The 26,779-nt window shown below is 42.7% G+C and overlaps 2 protein-coding genes across 6 annotated transcripts in view; one reads left to right on the top strand and one right to left on the bottom strand.

Moving 5' to 3' along the window:
- Positions 1 to 26,779, bottom strand: part of MCF2L2 (MCF.2 cell line derived transforming sequence-like 2) — a 213,038-nt gene that overhangs the window by 61,221 nt on the left and 125,038 nt on the right. For all 5 annotated transcript variants that reach the window (XR_013995248.1, XM_081078213.1, XM_081078216.1 and 2 more), the window contains one exon: positions 26,039 to 26,124. Coding sequence is in view for 4 of the 5 variants with exons in the window: in XM_081078213.1 (XP_080934339.1) it covers positions 26,039 to 26,124 (86 nt within the window). In the remaining variant the exon portion in view is untranslated. The remainder of the gene's footprint in view (positions 1 to 26,038; positions 26,125 to 26,779) is intronic.
- B3GNT5 (UDP-GlcNAc:betaGal beta-1,3-N-acetylglucosaminyltransferase 5) lies at positions 4,849 to 23,332 on the top strand. Its single transcript, XM_081078230.1, has 2 exons — positions 4,849 to 5,098; positions 19,241 to 23,332. The coding sequence occupies exon 2, from the start codon at positions 19,544 to 19,546 to the stop codon at positions 20,687 to 20,689; it is 1,146 nt and encodes a 381-aa protein (XP_080934356.1). The 5' UTR covers positions 4,849 to 5,098; positions 19,241 to 19,543; the 3' UTR covers positions 20,690 to 23,332.

Genomic DNA, 26,779 nt, shown 5'->3' with positions numbered 1-26,779 from the left:
TTACTGCAGACCTAGCTGCATCTTTATCCCCCCCTGAGGATATCCTATTAGTCTATTAATTCCTTCCCCCACAAGAGGTTTGTTTGTTTGTTCATTTATTGTGATAAAAACATATGGCTCAGAAATATGCTCTCTCTTTCTAGAATTATTTAACTCTGTATCTGCAGGATCAAATAGGTGTTTAATACAGGTTTAGGACCTTAGATCACCAGACCAACCATACTGACTCAAAAAATATGTATTGTTTCAGGTCAGATGATTTACCAATGATCTGGAAGGGCTGTTATACCAAAAATCTCAATATAGCAAAACTATTTCTAACCCTTAACTAATGGTCTGCTTATTTCAAACGATACTCAATATGAATCCCAGGCAAGCCTATAACTACCTTATGAATTGGTTTGAGTGGGATTTGAACCACATATGCTCCATAAAGCGGGCAATGAGCACCTAGGAATTATGAACTATAGAAAAGGGAAATAGAGAATGATAGTTGTCCTTAAAATATCAGCACAACCAAACGTAAGAGCACAATTCCTAACACAAATAACTGCATCTGCGCTAGGCCTATAATCCCCATAGTGATTTTCTGAATGTCTCCATGCTCTGACCTTTTCTTGTTTTCCTTGGTACCACCCAAATCATTTCAGATTACGGGACCCAAACCATTTTGCTCAGTTTAGATAGCAGTGGCAAGGTTGGTGCCAATTGTCTTTTAAAATACAAGTATTTAAAAAAAATAATAAAAAAAATAAATAAAATACAGGTATTAATTGGACAGCATTCAATATCATCCCTACACAAATGTCACTCAGTCACTCAAGTTGGATATGTCTTCCTGAGTAGGAGAAAAGGGGGTGTAGTTAGAGGCGGCCCCTTGGAACTTGCACAGAAGCCCGAATGGCCCTGGGATGTGCGGTGGTGGGAGGGGAGAGGAAATGCTGAGAAACTTAGTGTCAGGGAGTGGTACCGGGCCACTGTCACGGGCTGTCTGAGCATTTGCAGCATGGAGGGAAACTGTGCCTGCCTCACTCCTGTCCCCAGTCCTCTGCCCTCCCCTCCTTCCCTGAGAGAGGCCCACCCTGTCCACAGCACAGCTCTACTGGGCCAAGGGGGGTCCCAGCAACCAGAGCCTGCCTCTTCAAGGCTGCCCCTGTCCCTGTGGGCCCTTCTGAGGGCTCCATGGACACGTAGAGATGCCCTTATTTGTTGATGTGGAAGGAGATGGTCAGTTTAGGAGGCCCCAGCCCCTTGCAAATGAGACGAGAAAGGAAGAAAATGGGTTCTGAGAATGGCCTGCAGTGAGTGCCTCTGTACGGTCAGTTCCCTTCATCTTCCACTTCTGGGTGTGCCTACTATGGCTTCTTCCAACTGCCAAGGTCCTGGAATTGAGGTAGAATGCCAAACGTGCCAAACCACAGGAGCAGAAGCAAGAGCTGTTCGAGAGGAGTGAGAGTGGCTCCAGTGTCAGCTTTGGGGCCTGTTGGCATCACGGGAGAAGTACACTGGGGCCATTGTACTGCGACAAGACTTCTTGGAACGAAAGTTTGAACATTCGGTGACTGTGGGAAGCATTCAGCAAAAATTCAATTCAACCAGCAGTTAATACGTATCCACTCTGTGCAGAGCTTCTGTGTGTGGGGTTCTTCAGGGACACTGGAGATGAGCAGGATGTGGGCTCCACCTTCAGAACGTCTGAGGACTCTCAAAAGAGTAGGGAACACAGAGCCACAGACAATTTACACAGCAACAAAATGCCACCAACTGTTATTGACACATACCGCCCTGGGCTGTGTCCCCTGGTGAGAAGAGGAGGGTTCTGGCCCTTGGGACATTCAAGTCCCATCAGGTCACCGTTCCACAACATGTGTTTGGATGTTTCATTTTAGACATGTTAAGCTTCAGACTAAAGTGACACGTTTAAATGAAGACATTCAAGAGTGGAGCTCAGAATCTAGACTAGCAATAGAAATCAGGGATTAAAGGCAATGAGTGAGACCACTGAGGAGCAAGCGTGGGGAGAAAAGAACACCCAGAAGGATGTGTGGGTGGGAGGGGCTGGCGGGCAGTAAAGGAGGAGGAGGAGGTATAAAGGAGATGTTGCATTATTTTAACAGGCGATGCTGCATTAACAGAAATGCATTTCCAGAGATGTGAAGCCCAGCAGGTCCCCCTATAGCAATGACGATGGGATGCAGCATGAAGACCACCTCTGCCAGCTCACCAGTGAGACAGCGGAGCTTTCTGTAGCCCCTGGAGGGGATGAGGGTAACTGCCTTTCACACAGCCCACAAGGATGGCCTGATGCCACGCTCAGCACTTTAAACACGTTATTGTGATTGCGATTAGTCCTCATTGCACCCTTCCTGGCAGAAGGTACCATGGGGTGTAGAGAAGTTGGGTCATTTGTCCAGACCCAGTGGTCAGCAGGCAGCTAGGTCAGGATTCCACTTCATCCTTTTCACAGTGCAGCCTTACATGACACTCACCAGTTTTAGAACACACAGGCTGTGCTGTGTCTGAATTCACAGGGCAGGGCCTGTACAGGGTCTGTGAGGAAATCTCCTACCTCACCGAATTCAGAAAGAGTACGTTAACTGGATAAGTGAAGCCTGGCAACATGGCGAAATGCTTCAGTTGCTAGACAGTAAGCCGGTCAAGTATCAAACCCATTTCTCCTCTCATAATTTCAGTAACACTTACCTCTTCCTTGGGTGTCTTTTGCTCCAAGCATCTCCTAGGTTCTTTTGTACTTGGGTTTCAAATCTTCTTTCCCCACAACTAATGATACATGCCCCTCTGCCATCCTCTCTGGTCCTGTCTCCTCCATTTGCTTCACCCTCTGCTCTTTCTCTGCCTCATCTTAACCTTTCTAACAAGCAAATCTTACAAGCAAATTGCAATTCCTTTCATTTTTCAAGTTTATCATCTTGATGTTATAGGTTTTTTTTCCTAGTACTTTCTGTAATTTTCTAGTGCTCTGCAAGCAAATTCCTGATGGTGAGATTGAAAGTCATTTATAAATCTAATTGTAGTGGTCTTTGTTCACAAGCAGCTACTGTGGACACTGAGGGCAAGGCGACACTGCCCTCCTTAGTGGTCAAATCACCACTGTCATCTAATTTTATTTTCAATTAATTTCAAATTTTTCATGTACTCCCTCCTAATAAAAGAAACTGAGTACTTTGTTCTATACCATCAAGTCTATCATTCTCTTCCCCTCTCTCTGGGTTGTGATGGGGAGACAGCCTGCTGTAGGAAATCCTCCCAGATGGTCAAAGCGGCCTCCCAGACCGCTGCCCACTTCCCTGTGTGGTGTGCATGAATGGGCACCAGGGAAGGCATTCTAGGCCATTCTGTTCATCCCTGTCTCTCATCTACATTCTCTGCCTTCCTCTCAAGAAAAGCGATACCTCTCACCAATGTCCCGACTTACTTTTTTCTTTTTAACTCTTGACTGTTTCTTCTTTTTTAATTTTTTTTTGGGGGGGAGTATTGGGGGACAATGTGTTTCTCCAGGGCCCATCAGCTCCAAGTCATTGTCCTTCAGTCTAGTTGTGGAGGGCGCAGCTCAGCTCCAAGTCCAGTTGCTGTTTTCAGTCTTTAGTTGCAGGGGGCACAGCCCATCATCCCATGCGGGAATTGAACCAGCAGCCTTGCTGTTAACCGTTCCCACTCTAACCAAGTGAACCCTCCGCTGCCCTCTCCTGACTTACTTTTGAAATCATTTATCTGTCTGGGGTATCTATCTCCATATAGAATGATGTGTATACGTGATTTTCATATGTGTTTATCAATGTTCGGGTCAGTTTGCATTTCTTTTGGGTACAGCCCTATGTATTCATATTGTGGAATACACATGTACTGACACGTGGACCTATGTGGGCCTAGTTTCAAATGACCTGAAAGAAATATAATGGTAATTGAACATTTATGCATAAACACAACATACACATATGATACCTGGGGGGATATATGTAGGATTGCCATCAGGATTTTATTTCAAATAGGTAAAGAAGGGAGGGGATTTGCACTGTACTAACAAACGAGTCAGCTCATTTATGGGTCACTGTCAGTGACCCCCTTACAAATGACATTATATACATATTCCTGTGAGGGTCTGACCTGCATGTGGCACTATAGTCTCTGAGTTGATAATACAGGTAATCAGTTCTTTCTACAGGTAACATATGAAAAGAATTGCCTGGTTTGAGGTATCCTAAAGGGATTAAAGAAAGCAGTTACAAAACTTCTTAAAAATCTAGTTTAAAATAACAAGCACAATGTTGTGTCTAGTTTCAAACTCTGATTCAGCAATCTATTTTTAACCTATCTCATTCCTTTTACAATAAGAAACCCAAAGCTTTTATTTCACTGACATATATGCATTAATCTTTTGTTTTCTGTCCTATTCTGAAATATGTACGATTACAAAACCGTTCCAAATATTACCTGTTAAATGATAGTTTGTTCTATAAGAAGCCTAGAACAACATTTGGGGAATAAGAAACCTAGCCCATAAAATATTTATCACCTCTTTCCTTCACTAGAAATTTACATTCTCCAGATTTTGTCTAGGGATGTGCATCAAGTACTTTAAATTGGGAAAACAGCTCAAAGAGGGCATTCATGCAGATTCTGGCTCACAGTTGATCATCTTGAGTAAATGATGTCAACTACGGAGGCGGGGGGGGGGGAAGCACTTCCTCGCGTTGTCATGCCCTCACAAGAACAGAATCCGGCGAGACCCATCACCTTCACCTACATGCCGGGTAGGAGGCGGAGGGGCAGGCCAGGCTGGCTTTGGCAGTGACGCCAAGAGGTGCAGGAAACGCGCGGGCTGGCTGCGCGGCGGGAGAGGCTCGGGGCTGCGGCGCCCCCGCCCTCGCCGGGAGCCCCTGATTGGGTCCTCCCGGATCTGCCCGCTCCAGCCGGCCCCCCGCCGGGGAAGCGAGCCCACCGAGTGCTGGCTGCCCACTCATCGCCCGAGATTGAAAGCGGGCAAGTTTTGTGCTTGCGACCCAAGACTTTTTTCGCTCCGGTTCTGGGAAGAGGGCAGACCTTCGATTTGGAAGTTAAGGAGCTGGACTCGGACTTTGTGAGTTTTCCTTTGGGCTCTCTTTGAAATTAAACTGGGCTTGATGGTAAAATCGTTGGGTGGGGGGGCGGGTGATCCCCTCCCCCACGTGCAGTTTTAAAACTAACCGCTGTACTGAAGCTGCAGTTTGCTGTAAGTTAGAGTTTCCTTCCTTTGTCATTGAGAAGCTCAAGGCATAAGTGTTGTGACTAGAGCTCTTTTTAACAAGACTAGCCGGCTCTTGGAGCTCGTGCTCTAAAATGGGAAATACAATGATGAGGGAACTGCAAACTCAGTCAAAACTTACCCTCCATAGAAAAGGAACCGTCGCTTGTTCTTAGCGAATGGATTGTGAGTCGAACAGATTCTACCCCCTGATGGAAAGTGCATTCAGCCCAGTTGTTTCATATGTAATTAACATGTGCTTGTTCGTACCATTTTAAAAAATTACTCCAGAGCCCACGGCATCCTAAGTGCGGCCGGGGGTGGAAACGCTGTCCTCCCTTCCGGATCCCTAAATGACGGAAGCTCTAGCACGCCTGAGGGGATCAGCCCCAATTCCTGGCGCGGGTTGTTCTTTGTGCGGGGGACCGGCGACCGGCTCGGGGTCCGCGGTGCGGGCTGGGGGCCGCCCAGCCTCCGCCCCTCCCCGGCCGGCCCGCCGCCCCGCGACGCCTCCTCCGCGCAGCAGCTCTCGGACCGCGGCGAGTCTGCAAGCTCCTCTGCTGCCTGTCGCCCCGGCGAGGTCCCTGTACAGCCCAGCGGGGAAGAGAGTCGCGAGGGGCGGGCGCGCTGGCTCGCACCGCGGACTCCGGGACTGCAGGTTGGCCTTGCACGCGGGGCCGGGGCGCGCAGCCGGGGCAGAAGCCGGGCCCCCGCCCAGAGTCCGGCGCTGGGAGGAGGGGGCGGCCCTCCCCGCCGCGGGCCAGGGCTGCGGCGGCGACAGCGCGGCGGGGCGGGAAGGCGCGACTCTCCCGGGGCGCCTTTGTTCGCTCCAGCCCCAGGGCGGGCGTCAGACCCCCGAGACCCCCGGCCCAGCCGCCGCCCAGGTGCGGCAGGGAGGCTGGGGGGTCCGCAGCCCCGGTTGGGGGTAAAGTTCCCCGGGGCCCGGCGGGTCCCCGCTCCCCGGGGAGTCCCCGCCAGGCGGCCGCCGCGCAGCGATACCGCCACCGGCCGGAGCGCGGGAGACGCGAGGAGAACGCCGCGCCCCGCGGGCCCCGGTTTCCGGCGGGGGTCCCCCGACTTGGGCCACCCCGAGACTGCCGGGGTGGGTTCGGTTAGGAAGCCCGCGCCGGGGTGGAGATCGGGAACCACCAGGACCGGGAAGGTTTCGGCGAGTTTCTGGCTGGGTAATGGAGACGAGGAAGTGGGCTGAGCGGACACTGGAAAGGAGACCTCGTCCTAGCGGGGGGGTCTCTGCTACTGTGCTCGGCTCTGCCGAAATGTGTTTTGCATCCTGAAGTGATACAGTCCGTTGCCTACTCAGAGACCCTATAGGTGAAAGGAGCAACTCTTCATCCGACTCCGACCACACACCCTATGTTTTATCTTTCCCAGGGTTGGTGTTCATAGATTATGGGCCATGTTAAGGGGACACCTATGTTGAAACCGCACAGTGGCTGGTGGTGGCTTGTCGCTCATATTTAGGGTAACTCTCTGATGAATGTACATCCTTTAGAATTGGACTTGTTCCTCTGTGCCTTTATTTTGGGAAACTTTGCCTGGTCCCTTTGGGGGAAGGGAGAAGGATGTGTGAGGAGCTGAAACTGACCCAGAAAAGGATGATTGAAGGTAGTTGTATTAAATAGTGGCGCTAAAAAGATCCCGTCCCGAGCTTTCTGAAAGGGGGATTGGTGCTTAGCAGCCGAGGTTTTAACTTTCTCAAGAGAAACTTATGGGGGATTTTCTTTGTTGGCGGAGGGGAGTTGGTGGTGGCTGCTTTTGTGGGTCAACTCTTTTATTTTAAAGCAAGATAAACTCAATACCTGAAATATTTCCCCTTTGTACTTAAAATGACCCTTCTCTCTCCTGCTGCACCCCTCTCTTTCCCGTGTCCACGGGCACTCTCCCTGAGTATTTATTGAGCACTCTGAGGATGAGGCTGACGGACTGTCACCCATCTGTGTCCTCCAAGGGCTCACCCTGACACCTAAAGATAGGGATGTGTGATGAGTATAATCATAGGGAAAGTTCAAGCTGAAGCTCAGCGAAGCTAGCTGTTCTTGGGGACGTGAGAAATGAGGCATGATTAGGAGGCATAAAAGTTACTGTGTGTAAATGCTTTGCCACCCCCCACGCACCCTCCAACGGTGGAGAAGAATTTTCAAAATAATGTGTAGGCTCTGGCAAGTAAAAATGTCACATATTTCACTAAAATGGAGATCACGTTTCTCTTTTACAAAAGGCTGATTCAAATACGGAGACTGTAGGAAAAGGAAATAACTTTCTAATTCTCAAATATAGAGCAGCTTGAATAATAACTCAGGGGTTTTGAAATGGGTCATCTTTTTAAAATGGGTCATTTTGGCTAGAATCATTGCACTTGGTGACTTTCAGATTGTAAAAGAAAAGTTCTTTCTGACAACCAACTGCACTACTAGAATCTACATAACAGAATAGGATGTGGTAGTGGTAGAAAGAAACTGGGAGAAATTCAGAAGGAAATAGTCTCTTCTAAAGTCGCAAAATGTATCCTACCTTTTTGGAATTTTCTATGTGCTCAGTTGAATAGATCTAAACTTTGCATCTGATGTCACATTATACATTTGGGGGTGGAGGAAAATATTTCCATAGCCATTTTTTATTCTCTTGTTAGAACCATCTTGTGAAGAGATGCACATATTATATCTATGTTCCAGAAATCAAGACACAGCAAATTATTACAAGAGTTCTGCCATTTGACAGAATCTCTGCTAGCAAAGATTTAGCTAGAACAGTGTAAATCTGAAATATTTTTTCTTACAATATACATATATAGTGGATATAAGAATCTTTGTGTTTTAAAGATAAGAAAGTTGATCAAGTGAGATGTAAACTTTGAATAAACAAGTGATTTTTTAAAACATTTTAATTCTAGAAATTCAGAAGCCGACTTTGCTCTGAAACTTATTTTTAAGATTTATCTTCCATCGTTATAGGCTTTAACACTAGAAGTCAGTTTTCTACAGAAAGGAATGTTCTACCCATTCTGCAGGTAATAAGTCCCCAAAAGTTCAAGTTCAAAATCCTATTACACAGCTTAAGATCCACCTAAGCTTTCATATTTTATCTCTTATTCCTTTCCTCCAACTCTTCCTACAACTTTCTGATAGTTCTCTAGACAAAGGAAGTTAAAAGGTTGACTCAACTTAAGTTTCCTTCTCCATAATTTAGAGGGCCTTAAAATCTTTGGTTTTTGTCATCATTATTGAAGTGTATTTTTAAGTGCTTGTGAGAACCATATTGTGCTTTCCTGTCAAGGACAATGGTAGACCATATTCAGTCAATTAGTAGTGATACTTCTGTTCTCAGTCTCAACATATCTGGGATGTGCTAAGTGGCCCTTAGCAATCAGATCAGTATTTTAAAAAACTCATATCTAATATTCTTTTGAGAAGAAGAATATTAAGAACCTATCTCATTATTTTGAAAGGAAAATAATCCTGGAAGAATATCAGCCATCTGCTCTCTAAACCATCATGGTAAAGATGCATGAACAATTTCTAGAGCAAGGAAATTAGGGTATGTTGAACACCTGATCTGGACCACACTTTGTCAATAAATTATCTCAAATAATCCTCAGAAAACACTGTGTGATATACGGTTTAGAGACATGTGACCAGAAAATGGAAGCACCAGAATATAAATCTACCTTTGTTCACATTCTAAAACTCTTGGTTTTTCCACTCGCTTGCCTCCCTCGGGTCAAATCCAGGTTGCACTGGAATGTTTATTTACTCCAGTAAGGGATCAGTACTGGAAACATCTCTGAAGCCTTCCCAACATCCCACCTGTGGCCTACTACACAGTATGTGAAAAATTAATACTTGTTGAATTAATTCAGTGTAGGCATTACCTATTTGCTGAGCTGCAAATGCCTGGAGCAGGGTAGGTGCATAATAAATGATAGTTAGCTTATTATAATAAATGTTATTCAACCAAGACAGAAATGTGTTATATATGTGTTATATATACCTCTCATGTTTTACACCATTATTTACTTTTTGTTCTCTGTAAACCCTCAATCAAATGTTGTTTCCAAATATCATGTCCAGAACAGGACATATGAACTGCAGTTGGACAATAGGCTTATATGTATAACTTATACAACAGGTGTATACTGGATTATATTGTCAACTTATTTCTAAATCACTATTTTTCATATCGTGTTTTAGCCTCAGCTATGTATGACTCTTTCATTTCATCTAATACTTATTCATCAAATATTTGCTTAAAACATTTGCTCTGAGTCCTATACTTTTTTTCTCTCCTTTCCTTCCCTCCTTCTCACCTCTTTAAAAAAACAACAACAAACCCTTCTGCCACTTTGGATCTCCTCCCTTAAGTCCCCCAATCTTCTTTATAGAGGAAAGACTTTGCACACCAAAGGTCACAGACTCATGTGGTCACTTTCCCCATTATCTCGTGCTACTGGAATCAGTACAAGGAAGGAGGGAAAACTGAGATGAAGGGTTAAGAAACAGGTATGTGACAAAGAAAATGAGAAAAAGCTCTGACAAAATGCAGGTGGGAGCAAAACATAAGTGAGTGACTCCAAACTTCAAACAGTGGAGCAAGTTCTTTGCCTTCTGGGGTCACTTGTCTTGGCCCTGCCCCACCCGCTCCCGTGCCCTCCCATCCTGATGGGAGCTCCAGGAAGACCAGCTGTGCCAGTGCCAGGCAGGAAGGGCAGGTGAGGAGCTCAGGGACGGGACCTGGAACTGATCAGCTGCTTCTGAGCTGCCCTGGCATCTAGAAGTTACAGAGATCACATAGTGAACCCCATGGTTTAGTGCCTCAGTTTCTTATTCTGCAAAATGGGGAGATCATTTCTCCCTCATAGGTGGTCTGAGGAGTAAAGAGTTACTATATATGTAACACATTCCAACGTGCCTGCTGTATAACAAACACACCCATTTAATAACTTGTTAATAACTGTTGCTATTATGTTAGTTAGCTGTTAATAACTGTTATTAATAACTGTTAATAACTGTTGCGAGAGTGGGCAAAAGGAGTTCGTTTCTTAAGTAGGCAAGAACAAACCTGTTATTAATAACTGTTAGTAACTGTTGCTAGAGTGGGCAAAAGGAGTTTGTTTCTTAAGTAGGCAAGAACAAAACTGACAAGAATTGTATTTAAAAGAGCAAGCATCCCTGTCAACCCAAACAAACAATTGTGCCTCAAGAATGACAGAGGGCCAAACTTAGAAAAACCAATGTTTAACCTTTAAGAAGCCTACTTCACATTTCAGGGTGTTTTGTTTGTTTTAAATTCTATGTAAGCACTCATTGCTGGAAATTTTTAATAACTTTTCATGTAACTCCTCTGAAATAAAATAGTACGTCCTCTGTAGCCCTGTGCTACGAGTTTCCTTACCACCTGTCTTTACATAGGGCCTGTCTTTATTTGTTTGTTCATTTGGTATTTCCCTGTCTTTATTTGTCATATAACCAGCAAACAAGTCTACACCTTTGTTTAACTTATAAAGAAGCATATAACTTAGTTTCTGTGGGTGAAGAGCTTATTATTGGAGTCACACTGTAGGTTATATAACCAAATTTCATCCAATACTTACTCATCAAATATTTGCTTAAAACATCCCCTCTAAATCCTGTACTTTTTTCTCTCCTTTCATTCCCTCCTTCTCACTTCTTTTTGTTCCCCCCTTCTGTCAGTTTGGAACGCCTCCCTTAAATCCCCCAATCTTCTTTGTGGAGGAAAGATTTGATGCACCCAAAGGACACAGACTCCTGAGGTCTTTCCTTCTGTCTCACATCCATGCTTGCTAGGTTGGAATTTAAAGTCTTTGGACTAACACTGAATAACAAACTAACTCTTTAAATGTATTCTTTGTGGAGGGATAACAACTCCCAATAGCTTCTAATCTTTGCCCATTGCTTGAGCAAAGTTTCACAGCTAGTCACAGCCATAAAAATGCCTAACCATAGCTGTTGGGCAGAATTTTTCCTTTTCCACAGGCCTTCTATTGAAAACACTCAATTTGATTAAAGAATAAAATAAAATTCAGAGAATGTTTATTTTTCATGCTTAAAATGTGAACTGTGAATTCAAATTTCAGATTGCTTTCTTCCTTTCTGAGCAAGTAAAAAGGCAACTGATACTAAACATTAACCAGTCATGTGTCTTAGCACCAATTACTACAACTAATTTACTAAGAAAAATCTATGAAAATCAAATTATAGCCTCTCCAGTAAATTCAGGGCTTTCTACTTCTGATTTCTTTTAACATGGCAGTTTGGCTCCTGAGAATTGGTCCTAGCTATGTATAACAGGGAATATAGATGATCAGACAAGCCAGGTAAAAATTCTTGGAATGTAGAACAAAATGCAAGATTAAGATGGGACAGAAAATGTTATCTTTCTTCTCTTTGTGTTATGCCTGGACACGAAACAAAAATTGTCTTCCTGGGACTTTAAGTCATAAAAGTTTAAAAGGTCTAAAGTATTGAGGCATTTTTTTTTAAACTGACTCACTGAAAGAGCATCATTAGTTTATAGTCATATTTTTATGACTTTAAAATTTTGTGCCTCAAATGAGTGCCTCCCTTGCCTCTCCCTATTCCTCATCCTGACTGGCAGTGTGCTTTGTAGAGGGAATGGAGAGGGCCGGGGAGCCTGGGAAATCATGGGGATGAGAAGCTGACAATGTGTGTGACGTCTTCTCCTTTTATGAGGTAGGAGGAAGACAGGCCTTGGGAGAGGCAGGGGAGACAGCATGGCTGGTGAAGAGACTAGGAGAGAAAGAAGGTCCAAAGCAAGTGAAGGATGGTCACATAGCATAGGGCACCTGCGCAGTGAGGAATGGCCATGTGCAGTGATGCTGCCTGCCTGGGCCCCTCAGGTACAGGGGCAGCGAAGACAGGAGGACCCAAGGTCTGGAGTTGTTGGGATGGAAAGACGGGAACCAGGGAACCAGGGAGAGGACGGCAAAGGTGTCAGATGATTTCTCACCTGAGACAGGGAGGTGGGTAAGAAGAAAAGTCTTATCGAGTGGAGCTTGCTGAGTGGGGTGGGGGCTGAGAGGTCAGGCAGGAGGTGGCAGAGGATTCTAGATGAATGTTTAGAGGTTGTGGTTGAAGGGTGAGTGTACTGAAAAATGCGTGTAGAATTCAGAATTTCAGAGGAAATGCTCTTCTAAGTGAAGCCCAATAAAGGACTTTCTTGCTGATAAGTTGTCTTGTGTAGGAGGAGGTGATGTGAACACATGGTTTATACATCATAAAATAAGGGTTCCTTAAACTTCTGAGTGTTGTATGTCTACTAAATAAGATGTAGAAATATAGTATCCCTAAGATTAGATGTTGTTACTATATTACAATAATGGCCAGAAACAGGGGACGAGAAACATACGGGATAGACAGAAAAATACGTGCATTTTGAATACAAACACACTGGCTTTCTCTAGTTAACACTCCTCAGCCCCAGGTCTCAGATTCACTGTTGCTTCTCCTCCTGGAAGATGCCTCCCCAACCTCCACCCAGCTCCCAAACAGGTCCGTGGCCGTCCTCAGACCCCTCTGTGTTCCCAGCACAGCTGTCACTCTGGGCCCCACGTGGGTCTTCCCACTCAGAGCTCTGTGACTCGGCCTTGTCTGTCCTGCCTTGCGACTCGCTCCCTCTACCCACGTGTTACCCCATCTTCATTTCCTCGTGAACTAGCCTTTGAAAATAGTTCCTTTTCTCTTTGACTCCTCCCTCTTCTCCTTCCCTGAGTTTATTTTCCTCCAGGCCTCTCTGCTCACCTCTCCCTGGAAAGTGCATCCAAATTCATAGCAGCCGCAGTTTTTATGCTCAGAGTGCCCCCCCCCCCATCTTCGCTCCTGTCTCTCTCCAGTCTCATTACCTGCTGGACTTTACCTGTTGTGTCTCCAACACCCCACACTCAACGCAGGTCTAAAACCAACCACGTTCTCCCTTCACTGTAACTCAGGAAACCAGATTTTGTTTTTCTTGAGAGGGACTTCTTTGTCTCTTCCCTCCCCACTTCCACCACCACACTAGGCCCTCCTCACCTTATCCTGCGTCAGCATGAGGTCCTGACAGAACCCGTGTCATCTCCAGATACCTTGAATCCATGGCATGCCACTGTCAGATTAATCACTTTTGCATAAAGCTTAATATTTACTGACAAGGGAGTTGTTAAAAATGGAAACACAAACTTCTGTGACTTCCTGCTTCCCTCAGTACTCCCTGGTTCCTCGGCCTTATTTTCAAGGTTCTCTATAAGCCCCAACCTGTCTTCTTTCCAATACATGCCTGTTTCTCAAATATTGGCCACGTTGCAATTCTTTCCTTTCTTGCCTGAAACGGGTGGTTTCTCTTCCTGCAACCACCCAAATCCTATTATGCCGGGGTCCTCCTGATCCTCTGTCACTGATGTCTACTCCTAGGAACACTCCTGTTGTGCCTGGAGCTGGTATTGCCCAAATCAGCACTGACACACGACACGGTCTGTGCCTTACTGTGACATGCCGACTGTCGTCCACGGGAACTGTGCTTTCATGTGGGCACCGCGCTTCTTGTCTCAACTGGACTGTAGGTGCTTTCAGATTGGAGACTATAAAACACTGCATCATGACTCCCACCATGCTAGCACAAGTGTTTCCACAGCAAATGCTCACACGCTTGTAGGATGAATGGAAACACTGGACACTGAGGTTGTTTGACTTAAAGTGCAGACCTCAGCATCCTGACTGACACTTCAAAATTTATAGCAAGTTTTGCATAACATTTTAGGATCACAAAAGTAGACTCAGCAAGGAAATGAGCTGACAGCATGGTGAAGTAGAAAAAACAGTCAGGGGTCATTTAGGGAAACTTGTAGCCTGTAGGTACCCTAACTCGAAGAAATATTGTTGAGTAACGGAGGGGCACAGCTCCAGTCTGAGGAGTATTTGGGGTGGGGTCTGCCACCTTCTTTTCTGATGTTCCTACTTCTATTCTTTATTCTTCTGACTACTTCTGTCTATTAGGAAAGAGAATGCGAAAGCTATCTGTTCCTTCTTCTCAATTCTAGGAGAAACAACCCCAAATTATAGTCCAAATATTTGCATACTTTCTGTTAAGTAGTTTTTTGTTCTGTTCTCTCCTATAGTTGTTGTGTTTCCTATTTTCAGCAGGCTCTGAGTCATCTGTAATTGTTATATACCCTCGTTAACAATACAGTGATATTTGCCCCCAATTTGCTGAGGAAGTTATCACATCAGAGTGCAGTGAGGGGTGCCTGAGGTTTGGTGCTTGTCCCCACACGGGTAGCCATGGAGTTTCCAGCCTGTTAACTGGTCACGGAAGGAGAGCTTCAGGCACACAAAGGAAGCTGCACCCGCAGCATTCTGTTGTGGATGGTTGCAATGCATTGTTGGGATCGCTTTGTTTCCTGTAATGCCCAGCATTTTCTTTCTCCAGTTTGGGCGGGCCTGTGGGCTTCTCCCCAGTCCCCTCCCCTGCACTTTAAATGCTGAAGGCAGAAGATGTGCTTTGGAGAAGCTGTAAGACTGAAAACCAGAAGAGTGCTTGGTCTCCGATGGCAAAGCCAGAGTTAGCGGCAACATTGCTTAGCTGTAATTAATGAATTTAGATCGCAGAGGTGCTTTTGCTTTGGGTTGGGAAAGGCTGACTAGTGACTGGGTTCAATTTGGAGGAGTTCAGATGTCCTTTTGTTATAAAAGCTGGGGACTGTAAAAGAGCAGTTTACCTTTCCTAAATCTTCCCCTGATCGGATCAGTACTCTCCATGGAGTTTAGTTATGATTGATGTAAACGGCAGGTAAATAACTCAAGTGACTGTGGATGGAGAAACTTTTTTCAGAACTTTACATTCTGAACTGAACCTAAATAAGTAGAGTGGGTTGCTGGCTTCGTGATAGGTTCTGTGTCATTTTTCAGAAAACTTTTGACTCTTCGAGGTCAATTCGGAACAGTTGAAGAAATACAGGAAACTAGGTAAATCTTTTCCCATATTTACCTTATGGTGGTGGGGGCGGGGTGGATAAAATGAACGTTGTGGGCTGGCTGCTAAGCTGGAGTAGCAATGTTCGCAGCAGCAACACACCAACCGAATGAGTAATAGACCCCATTCATTGGAGAGAGAGTAGTCCCTCTGTGAGTGAAGGGTCCATGTGGGAGCAGTGGAGGTTCAGAGGTTCGCTTGTGGGCCGATTGGCCTGCAAGAAGCTCAGGCTTGTCAATGACTGTGAGTGTGCCAAGCGAGCTGGCACCGGCACGCTGAGCACAGCTGCTCAGAAACGGGAAGCTAGCTTTGCCTGTGGTTCCAAAGGTTACTCTCCTCTTTGCTTCCTTCCCAAAGTCTGCTGGAATAGAAACTGAAGCTTAGTTTCCATAGAGAACTTTCTTAAAATTCTTAAAAAACTGACGCTGTCTCAACATCTGCCAATAAGTGTTCTCTGTCACTTTGTGTTAAGCCTCCAATGCTTTCGGTATGTCTGATGGAGTAGGCAGAAGAGGCTTTCCACTTCAGAGGTGGGCCGTTCTCGAAGTGAGCACTGTTAGGACTGAAAGGAAGTGCGCCACCTTCCTCTTCATCCCCCCTCCCCGCCCTGCAACCAATGAAAGTGATTTTGCAAAGTTGAGGCAGATGCCAGCATCAGACACTGATGCTTCCTGTTGTCTTTCTTACCCTTCTTAGAGCATATGGCCATGACCAGCCGAAACAATGGGGGGAATTGACTAATAATTAATCTATCCCTAACAGCAGTATTTCTCACCTTTTTGATGGTAAAGCACAACAAAAATGCATTTTATATTACAACCCTGAAGGTACTATTTTCAGTACACTCTGCCAGTCTCTATTCTGTTCTTTCTTTTTCTGTTTTAATGCTGGTAGTGACTTCCTAACTGACGCAGCAGTTTTAAAACCTATGCCCTAGGGGTAAGATATTCCCTGTGCAAAGTCTCAGTGGGGCTTAGCTCTGATCTCTGGTCCTCCTTGGACTTTTCACATGCCGGGCCTTTGCAGTTACACCCTAATGTAGAGTAATCATAGGGGATGGGACATGTGAAGGTCTCACAATTAAGTTCGCGAACTCATCCTAAAAAAAATGCCACATACCTCATTGCTGAATATCACTACGGTCACCTTCAAAGCACTCCCCTTGGGAAGCTATGCACCAACACCAGCGCCTAGTCCACCCTTCAAAGCAATTTTGGAACTCTTTTTCTGGAATGGCCATCAGAGCTGTCATTGTATTACCCTTGATGTCCTGAATGTCATCAAAATGTCTTCCTTTCAATATTTCCTTTATCTTCAGGTAAAGAAAGAAGTTACTGGGGGCCAGATCAGGTGAATAGGGAGGGTGTTCCAATACAGTTATTTGTTTACTAGTTAAAAAAACTCCCTCACAGACAGTGCCCTGTGAGCTGGTGCATTGTCGTGATGCAAAAGCCATGAATTGTTGGCGAAAAGTGCAAGTCATCTAACTTTTTCAAGCAGCCTTTTCAGCACTTCCAAACAGTAAACTTGGTGAACTGTTTGTCCAGTTGGTACAAATTCATAATGAATCATCCCTCTGATATAAAAAAGGTTAGCAACATCGTTGCAACAATTTTGCGAACTTCATTGTCAGACCTTGTATGACTGGATGCAAAAGACCTAAAGGTGGGAAGGAAGCCCCACAGCCAAGGTTAGGAGGAGACTGCAGGGTGCTCTCTGTGTGAAGTGGTTTCTATCAGGTGCAGAGGGTGGGGGATGTGAGGATGGGGTCTTTGGGCGCAGAAGCAGGTCTTTGCCCTAGGGCTTGTGATGTGGGCTCCGCCGCCCAGCCAGCCTGGACCCTGGAGAGCTTGCGTTGTCCTTTCCCTGCCAATCTGTTGAACGCCCAGGATACTGATGTGTTAACCCTGAGGGGAGAGCCTACTTCTCCAGGCAAAAGGATGTGTTTTAATTGTGGTTGGCACTGGGGACAGAATCCTTGAGGGAGGAAGATGCTGTCTCGTCTCCTAGTGGTGGAAGAAAAGGGAGGACATGTGACAGGCTGGGCACCCTGACCCCCAGATTTTTCCACATGACCAACTGTTTGAGTGAAAGGTGGCTCTACGCCCAACATGGTTCTTTGTACCAACATTCAGAAAACACCTACGTAGCTGGCAGGTGCAAATCTGGATGCTGAGGGTAGGCTCTTTCCAACATCATGCCTTTTGTCAAGGAGTTCACCTTAGTGTAATTGAGGGTGGCAAATAAATAAAAAGTCTCAGTACAGGAAGGTTGGTGTAAGAAGGTGATGTGCTAATTAATACAGATCAAAAACATCTTTGGGAGGGGGGTGGCCCCGGTTCAGACTTTCCAGAGACGGATGTAGAACTCAGGCAGTATTAGTAGACGTCTTATTAGCAAGGGGGCTTGCCAGGCCACAGGACTGCTGGTACCAAAGCTGGCGGGTAGGAAACAGCCAGTGTGGTTTAGCTTGCAGCCAGCAATTTGGTGTTGTCGATTCTTAGAAAGCGTCAGAAGGGGTTTAAAGAACTCAGTTAGTCTCATAGTTATTTCTGAGTTTTAGAAAGGTTGCTGTGACTGGAGAGTGGAGGAGGGCTAGGCCAGGGATCATTTAGTCTGCCGTCCAGGCCCGCGTGAGAAGCCATGATGACGTAAAGGGATGAAGAGAGATTTCAAAGAAGCAATTCCCAGGGTTAAATAACTAGATATGGAATGGAGGAAAAGGAGGACTTTCAGATTTCTGGTGTGGATGCATGAAGTGCAGGCAGACATGAATAAGGAAACAATGGAAACAGCGGGTTTTAGGGGAGAAGACAGCAGAATGGGTTAGACATGGCGGTTGAGTAACCCCCTATGTCAGTAATTATCTACTGCCATCTATATACCTATGTATATGCCCATTTAACTTGCACAAACCCTGAGTTAAACGGTGTTATTCCAGTTGGTCAGGTTTGTGGGTTCGGTGCATGATACGTACAACACACGGTAGGCGACTGAGCCCACGCTATGTTCAAACTGCAACTCCACAGCAACAGTGCTTTCTGGCTACAATCTTACAGCTTCGCAGTTTTGAACACGTTAACTTTGAGGTGTCTGTTGAGTTTCCAAATGAGAATGTACAGAAAGAACATGACTGTGTAGAACTGGGGCTCACAAAGTCACTTTGGTTAGAGAGAGTTTGGACTGTGCTTTTGAGACGCGCACCTCAATTCCTTGATTACAAAACAAAATCTTCCTCTAATTCCCGCTTTGCCTGGAGTAAGCTTGAGTGTGTGTTTTTTACTATTAAGAACTTTCTTTTCATCATGCATCTATTTTGTCTTGAACCGTATAGCTAGATAGTTCAATATATTCACGGATATACCCATTTGAGAGATTTGAACGTTAAGTATAGAAGACGATAGCCATTTTGGAGGGCTTCTTCATTTGTTTGTTTGTTTTTTTTTTTTTTAAGATTTTATTGGGGAAGGGGAACAGTGTGTACTTCCAGGACTTTTCTTTTTTCCAAGTCAAGTTGTTGTCCTTTCAGTCTTAGTTGTGGAGGGCGCAGCTCAGCTCCAGGTCCAGTTGCCATTGCTAGTTGCAGGGGGAGCTGCCCACCATCCCTTGCGGGACTCAAGGAGTTGAACCGGCAACCTTGTGGTTGAGAGCCCACTGGCCCATGTGGGAATCGAACCGGCAGCCTTCGGAGTTAGGAGCATGGAGCTCCAACCGCCTGAGCCACCGGGCCGGCCCCCATTTGTTTGTTTTTTAAGTTGAGAAGGGAAAAAGGTCTCTGTTTTATGAATAAGCAGACCATGGACAATACTTTCCCTTTCCCTCTCTTCCCCTAAAACAAACAACTCTGTGCCTCTGATAAGTACCAGCTGCCTCATCACTTCTTGTCCAGGTCAGTCCGGTTACAATTAGTTTTTCAGGAACTCAGAGTAGTTGGTTTCTTTCTGGTAACTCATTAACCCATGCATTTGTCATCTTTTCTCATCCTAACTTTAATAGGTCACACTTAACTTTCACAAAAGGAAGTACATGGAATAGCTGCATGAGACCAGTTGCCGACCTTAATGAAGGATGTCAGAGTGGAAACATTTGGATGTGCCAGTGTCCTCATTCTACAGTGTCTTCCGTTCTTTTGCAATCTTAGCACAAATGGAATTAAAAGAAAACATGCTGCGAAATAAGAAGCTCCTTTTACATTTTTAATGACCAACATACATTAAGATGGACATCTGTTCTACAGAAGACAAAGTTCTATGGTCTCGAAGAAGCAAATGCCCATTGGACACTGATCCTAAATAAAAAATGGACATCAGAATGTTTGTTAGTGGCCGAAGAGTCAAAAAACGTCAGTTTGTTCGGTTATTTGCCACTTGCTTTATACTCAGCCTCATGTTTTTTTTGGGACCATTTGATAATCATATTGTGAGCCATATGAAGTCCTACTCTTACAGATACTTCATAAATAGCTACGACTTTGTGAATGCGAGCCTGTCTCTGAAGCGTAGCAAGAATGGAGCCCCTCGCTACCAATACTTGATTAACCACGAGGAAAAGTGTCAAACACAGGATGTCCTCCTTTTACTGTTTATAAAGACACCTCCTGAAAACTACCATCGACGGTCTGCAATTAGGAGAACATGGGGCAATGAGAAGTATGTTCGGTCTCAACTCAATGCCAACATCAAAACTCTGTTTGCCTTAGGAACACCTTCTAATCCTCTGAGGAGAGAAGCACTGCAAAGGAAACTGGTTTTGGAAGACCAGATGTACAATGATATAATTCAGCAAGACTTTGCTGATTCTTTCTATAATCTTACTCTGAAATTACTTCTGCAGTTCAGTTGGGCAAATACCTTTTGTCCACATGCCAAATTCCTTATGACTGCAGATGACGACATATTTATTCACATGCCAAATCTTATTGGATACCTTCAAAGTTTAGAACAAATTGGTGTTCAAGACTTTTGGATTGGTCGTGTTCACCGTGGTGCCCCACCTGTGAGAGACAAACGCAGCAAATACTACGTTTCCTATGAAATGTACCAGTGGCCCGCTTACCCTGATTATACTGCTGGAGCTGCCTACGTGATCTCCAGTGACGTCGCCGCCAAAGTCTATGAGGCCTCACAGACACTTAACTCGAGTCTTTACATCGACGACGTGTTCATGGGCCTCTGTGCCAATAAAATGGGGATAGTACCACAATACCACGTGTTTTTCTCTGGGGAAGGTAAAACTCCTTATCATCCCTGCATTTACGAAAAAATGATGACATCTCATGGTCATGTAGGAGACCTTCAGGACCTTTGGAAGGATGCTACAGACCCTAAAGTGAAAACGATTTCCGAAGGTTTTTTTGGCCAGATATATTGTAGGATAATTAAAATAGTTCTCCTTTGCAAATTGACCTATGTGGACACGTATCCTTGTAGAGCTGCCTTTGTCTAACAGTACTTGAATGTTGTATGTTCTTACTGTCACTGAGCCAAACCTGGGTAAAAAAAAAAACTTTTACATGTTTGTCTACACCCTATATGAAATGAATATGAAAAAACAAAGAAATATTTTGAAAGTCCAGTCTTTCAGAATGTTTGATTCTAAAAGCTATTTGATATCTTATCTACTTCATTGCCTAAATGCATTTCAAGGAATTTGTATTTAGAAAAGGTTTATGAAAACCAAGTTAAAGGGAAATTCAAGTTCTCAATGCCGCATATATATTTTAGGCATAGAGAAGTTATTAAGGAGCCTTGGTATTAAAATAACTGCTTTTGGAAAATACCAAGTGAATGTAGATAGAGTACAACATTTCCAAGAAATGAATATATTGTTAGATTAGGTATACAAGTTACTTTTTTATTAAAGAACACTTGATGGAAATTTTGGGGGTAAGGGAAGGTTGGCAGAGGAGAAATGTGAATCTGATAAAAGTAAGTCCCGTGTTCTTCAGAGAAGATTTGGGAAAATGTACAGCAAGTCCTCAAATAACCTGATTTTGTTAAGCATCATTTTGTTATAATGTTGATAAAAATGCATAGGAACTTCACTTTTCAATTAGCCTACTGTAAAATTGTTTCATTATACATTGTTTCACCACAGTTCCAACAAGCTATCAACAATGTTAAACGAGGACTTATTGTACACAATTTCTTTATAAACAGCCAAATCATTTATTGTCACATCCATGTAGCTATTTTACCTAGATAGTGTTGAAATCATTTACAACATATTTATTTTGTCTTTTTTTTCAAAGTTTAATGTAAAATTTGAGAAGTCATTAGCTCTGCCCTAATGAGTACTTTCTATGGTTTCTGTTTTTTGTTTTTTGATTATTAGAAAATGACCCAAAACTTGGGCAGTTTGTTACCTATAGGGTCCTTCTGTAGGGAGAAATCATTGTTCATTCAAATAAGCTTACTTTAGTTAAATGAATTTTTCAACTGGTTTTTACATATTCAATATCAGTCTGTTTTTAAGGTAGTTCTTTGAATGTAGTTTGCATAGAGGAATGTAATAATGGAGACGACTTCAAAAGGAAAGATAGAATATTAAAAGCACCTTTTCTCCATAATTTATAAAATTCTTAGCCTCTAAATCATTGTAATGATTACTAAAATTAAACTATCCCTCCCCAATAAGGTCTCATAAACCATAGTCCTTTGTTCTAAGTTCAATTTTAAAATTGAGAGTATTAACTATCACATCAAAGCTATAGTATCTTTAAAAATCTATTCTTTCATCAAAATAATTATCAGAGGTATTGTCAACTTTTAAATATTTCAAATGTGAAGGCAGAATGAAAGACAGAAAAATTTCCAGAATGAGGTTTAAAGCATTTCTAAAGCCGCGAGTGTTCCTTATAATCAAAGAGATGGCTGAGATAAATGTAAAATAAATGTAGAATGAGTTACATTTATTTTACAAAGCAGGATAGAAATGTGGCTAAGATGCAAGCAACCTCCCCTCACTACAGAAAGTACTAGGTGATGTCTATTATGAAGATTCTTTGAAGGCCAAAATAGTGACTTCAGCAAAAGCAGTTGAACTGATTATAGAACCTTTGTCTGCAGAGGTGCCTATTAGGAAAAACTAAGACGTTTAATTTAATTAGATGATGTTTGAAACATGCGAAACAAAATAACTAAAAAAGAATTCTCAGTAAACACAACTGGATGGTGACATATATAATTTTTTGGAGGTAGCTTTTTAATGTTTACAGACTTTTTTTGTTTTTTTTCTATTTTGGAAATTGAGGTTTGTTTACATTGATTGCTCAGATAATTTAGAGTTTTTAGCTAATGTCAAAACTAGTGTCAGCCATTCTAGTTTGTAATTACTTTCTGAGTAGGTTCTGGGTTTTTAGATCATTACAATCTAAATGTTCTGACCAATAAAAAAAACTGTAGAGAACAAAATCACATTTTGACAAAGTAGATTGATAACTACTTTGTGTTAGTTGATTCTTTAATAACCGTTTACCTTTTGGCCGTACGTACCCTGTCTATCTATACTTGTAACTGTTTAAATTCACTATTGATTGAAAAACATCGCTGTTTCTCTGGCCATCGAAATGATCTTGTTTACAGCAATCCTTTTATGAAAATTATTTATTTCTGAAAGTGCTCTCCTCAACTGTGTTCATCTTTTTATTTTTGCTTAGAATAGAATGGACAGATTTAAATGTAAAGGAAAGATGAAGGCACTTCCTTTTTTAATAAGGAAATTGCTAGATGCTTCCTTCATCAGACTTTAAGTACTGAGAAGAATATATTGTACATACAGCAAAAGGATTTCAACCTTTTAAAAGGGAAGGAAAAAACTTTTTGGTGCTCCAATATAGGATTGTCTTAAAAATCGTACACAAAGGGAAAATAAACTATCAGCCTGGACGGTCACTTGAGTAGAAGACGGTTGTACACAGTGTTATTCCTAAAACCTTCTTACCTCTTGGTTGGTTTGCATCTTTTTTCCATATTATTAATTTTATACCAAAATGTTAGATATTTATATTATTTGAATTTTGCTCTTATATGGCAAAATAGTGGTTTTTAAAAAATAAATCTGTGATTTCCAATAAACAACTTGAAAATTGTCCACAGATGTGTATTTTCACAAGGGTTTTTAAACTCCTGTGTGAACATTTTTTGTTTATATAATCAACTTGTCCTGTTTAATGTCAGAGAGGCTGGTAGTGCACAGTCTTAATCCTATGAGTATTGCTGCTCTGACTTGCTCCTGTGTCCAGAAAGGAAGATGTGGCCTCTGTATTACGGAGCCACCTAAAATGGCTCTTCTGTTTGTTAAATGACTTAGGCCAGAATGTCTAAGTGAGGGAGTTCTTTTCCTAATGGATTATTCGGGAAGGGATGAAATAGGATTCTCGAGACACAGTGCCTTTAGATACCATTTGAAAAGGTCATAGTTTCCTTTTCCTTGGAATCCTTAGCTGTCTGAAAGTAGATTCAAACTTAGCTGTCTCTTAATGGCAGGAATGTTTTTAGGCCTCGCTTTGGAGCCTTTGGTACTTCAGTATACGAGTCTTTGTACATAGGGTGTTCCCATCTGCTCTTCACCTGATTCCTGCTCACTTCTTAAAAGGGTAGATGGTGTCATTCAATCAATATATATATTTGTAAAACTTGGAGGCAGCTCAGTAAATTTGGTTGTATTAGACTGTTTTACCTGCAGGACATAATTGAGGTATCTGGTTGGGTCTGAAATGACGAACGCTTGGAAGAATTAATTAACCTGTCCTATGTTTGGGACTTCAGTTGAACACCATAGCTGCAATGAAAATCAGAACAGAGAACTCTTGATATGTGGGGCTATTCTGCTGTAGTAAGGAGAAAAATGTTAGGTGTCTCCCTGACTCTGTTTCCCTGTAATCACTGCATGGTGCATTGAGACAAGCCTCCATCGCAGCACGCTTTACGATAATCCTTTGCTCCAGAACTCAAAGGCTCCTGACTGCCTCCAGCATCAAATCTAATCTCTCCCACCTGCTTTTCAAGGCCTTTTGTACTCTTCCTTTCCTTCCTCATTCCCTGTAGCTTTATTTTTCCCACTGTCGCTATTATCCAGCACAAATCTCATTCATGACCATACCTGTGTCAGTTCGTTTCTCTTGCAGGAACATTTGTCCAGTACCTGGTGAAATCTTGGAAGTCCCCAACTGTTCTTCCATTAAGCATCTCCCACCCACCCCCCAAAATATACTTAACCACACATACTATTGTGCTACCTACGAATTGTTTCATGTGGCTTTTTCCTAGCTGAAATATAGGTTCTGAAGGTAGGGACTGTGCATAGCACTGTCACATAGTGCTTAAAAATCATTATTTTCTCCAAATATAATAACGTTATTCTGGCAAGCCATCCAAATATGAAAAGAGATTAATTATTCAGAGCCCTAATGGATACTGTCTGACATAACATTTTACCTAAACTACTTAAAAGTTTATAATTATTTGACAAAGTCTGAATGCTTACTGTATGCCAAGCATATTGTATCTATCAACTCGAGCCCCAACAAATTTGTATTAGTTTTGCACAAAACCTCAAATCTATAAAATCAAAAGTGAATAAGGAAATATAAATTAAACTGTTACAGCAAAGAGTAGTGATTTTAAGGTATTCAAAGCTGGTGGTAAAATGAAAACAGTAGTCTCATAGATTCCCCCATCTCCTGCTTAATCCATTAGCTAATTTTGCCTTTTCTCAAAAGTTATTTTGCAAGAGTCACACAGATATTTTTGTTGCATTAAGTGCTGTAACTTTAACTTCGTATTTCTCATTAGAAGTATGATTTAACGGTCTGTAAATTAATACAATAATTCATCAACTAAAAGGACCCACTTAACTAAGACTTTTTAAAAAGACGTATTATTCTAAAAGTAAAATTACAATTATAGAAATAAGTATGGATTGTAGTAATAGAAAAGACGCAAAATATATACCGTCACTCGAGGAAAACAGCAGAACACATTGCTAAGTACTGCTTTTCAGAGACAACCCAACTAAACACACTTTCAGATACACTGAATTGGGTTATTTACTATAATTCAAAGATATTTTCAATCAGTAAGAGCCCATATGTTTCCTTCAGTACACTTTAAAGTGAAAGAATATGAAGTATTCTTAAAGATTAAAGATGTTTGTTCATTCCACAGGCATTTTTTGGGAGGCCTGCTAAAAGCTAAACATGACAGACCCCAGGAATAAAAGCAACTTAAAGGACAATAAGTCAGATGGTGTAAGTAGAACCAATGTGATGAGTGCTAGAACAGAGATACAAAGGTAGTGATGGGAATTCTAAATATAGAGATTTTTTTAGAAAAATGAATTTCCCCTTACGCCTTAGGTCTTTGCAACTGAACTGTTAAACATTTACATGCATTGCAGACACCTTCCTGTAGGCCAAAAATAATTTTAAATTTGTATAAATTGTGTCTTTTGGGAACCTATTGCCTTTAAATGCTTTTAAACCAATAATTAGTATCAACAATAGTTTACATTTACTATTTTCCTGAAAATTCATTTTTTTTAAAAAAACTGAGTATCCTTGGAAACTTGGTTTATAGGATGTCATTGTCAGTTCTTGCTTGTTGCTTTTTTTGAGATCCATGAGTTTTGTTCTCAGGTATATAAGTGAAGGTTAGTATATAGAATAAATATGTGATTTTATCTGGGAAAGATAAGTGATGAGATTTAAAATTGAGGATAGGATACTCTACCCTCCACCCCCCACCGCTCCCTAAGGAGTTAAAACGACTTCTATAAAGGAATCTGCAATCTTACCTGATGGGGGAAAGATTTTCTGGACTGTCTAGCTGCTCCAGCTCAGCATTCTCCCCACCAAGCCTGCTTTCAAGTATTTCTTCATTCTGACGTAAAAGAAATTTTGGTAAGAAGAGTGTATTTTCTGTGGAGGAGCTCTAAATCTTTCTCTCTCTTTCCTCCAGTGTTTTGGTTTGGTATTGGTTTTGTTTTTAATTCTCTAGATGAGCATCATATTCTGTTTCTCATCTTTTCTTTCTTGGGTTTTCCCCAGCCACGCTGTGGATCTGTTACAGTTGGCCCTTCAGGCTTCCTTTAGGAACATCAAAACCTCATTCTCGAAAGCAGGTATCCTTTTTCCTTAATGATGGGTCATTAACATTATTCCCTTCCCCTCCCGGCACCATGATTCATAGAAAAGATTCAGAGCTTGAGCTAAAAGATAAAGAGATCATTTGACAAATTTGACAAAATATCTCTTTTCTCTCCCTCTCCCCCTGCCTGTCTCTCTCTCTCTCTCTCTCTCTCTCTCTCTCTCTCTCTCTCTCTCTCTCTCTCTCTCCCTCTCTCTCTCTCAAGAAATCAAGGTCTAGAGAAGTTGCAACCTGCCTGAGGCCAGAAAGAGCTAGAGGCAGAGATAAGCCTGGAGTCCACTTTCACAGGCTAGTAATCACAAGTCTGTTCTATCACACCACCTCCTAAAGCAGTTGGTTCCTTAGGAAGTGCAAAGTGCCACCGGTGCAGGCTCAAAGCCAGCTGGTC

Source organism: Rhinolophus hipposideros, assembly GCF_964194185.1.
Source record: "Rhinolophus hipposideros genome assembly, chromosome: 2".
NCBI classification, from domain to species: domain Eukaryota; kingdom Metazoa; phylum Chordata; class Mammalia; order Chiroptera; family Rhinolophidae; genus Rhinolophus; species Rhinolophus hipposideros.
This window is presented reverse-complemented; position numbering and strand designations above follow the sequence as displayed.

Bases quoted from the DNA above. Each gene is read 5' to 3' on its own strand.
- B3GNT5 (XM_081078230.1), top strand. From the start codon at position 19,544: ATGGACATCAGAATGTTTGTTAGTGGCCGAAGAGTCAAAAAACGTCAG.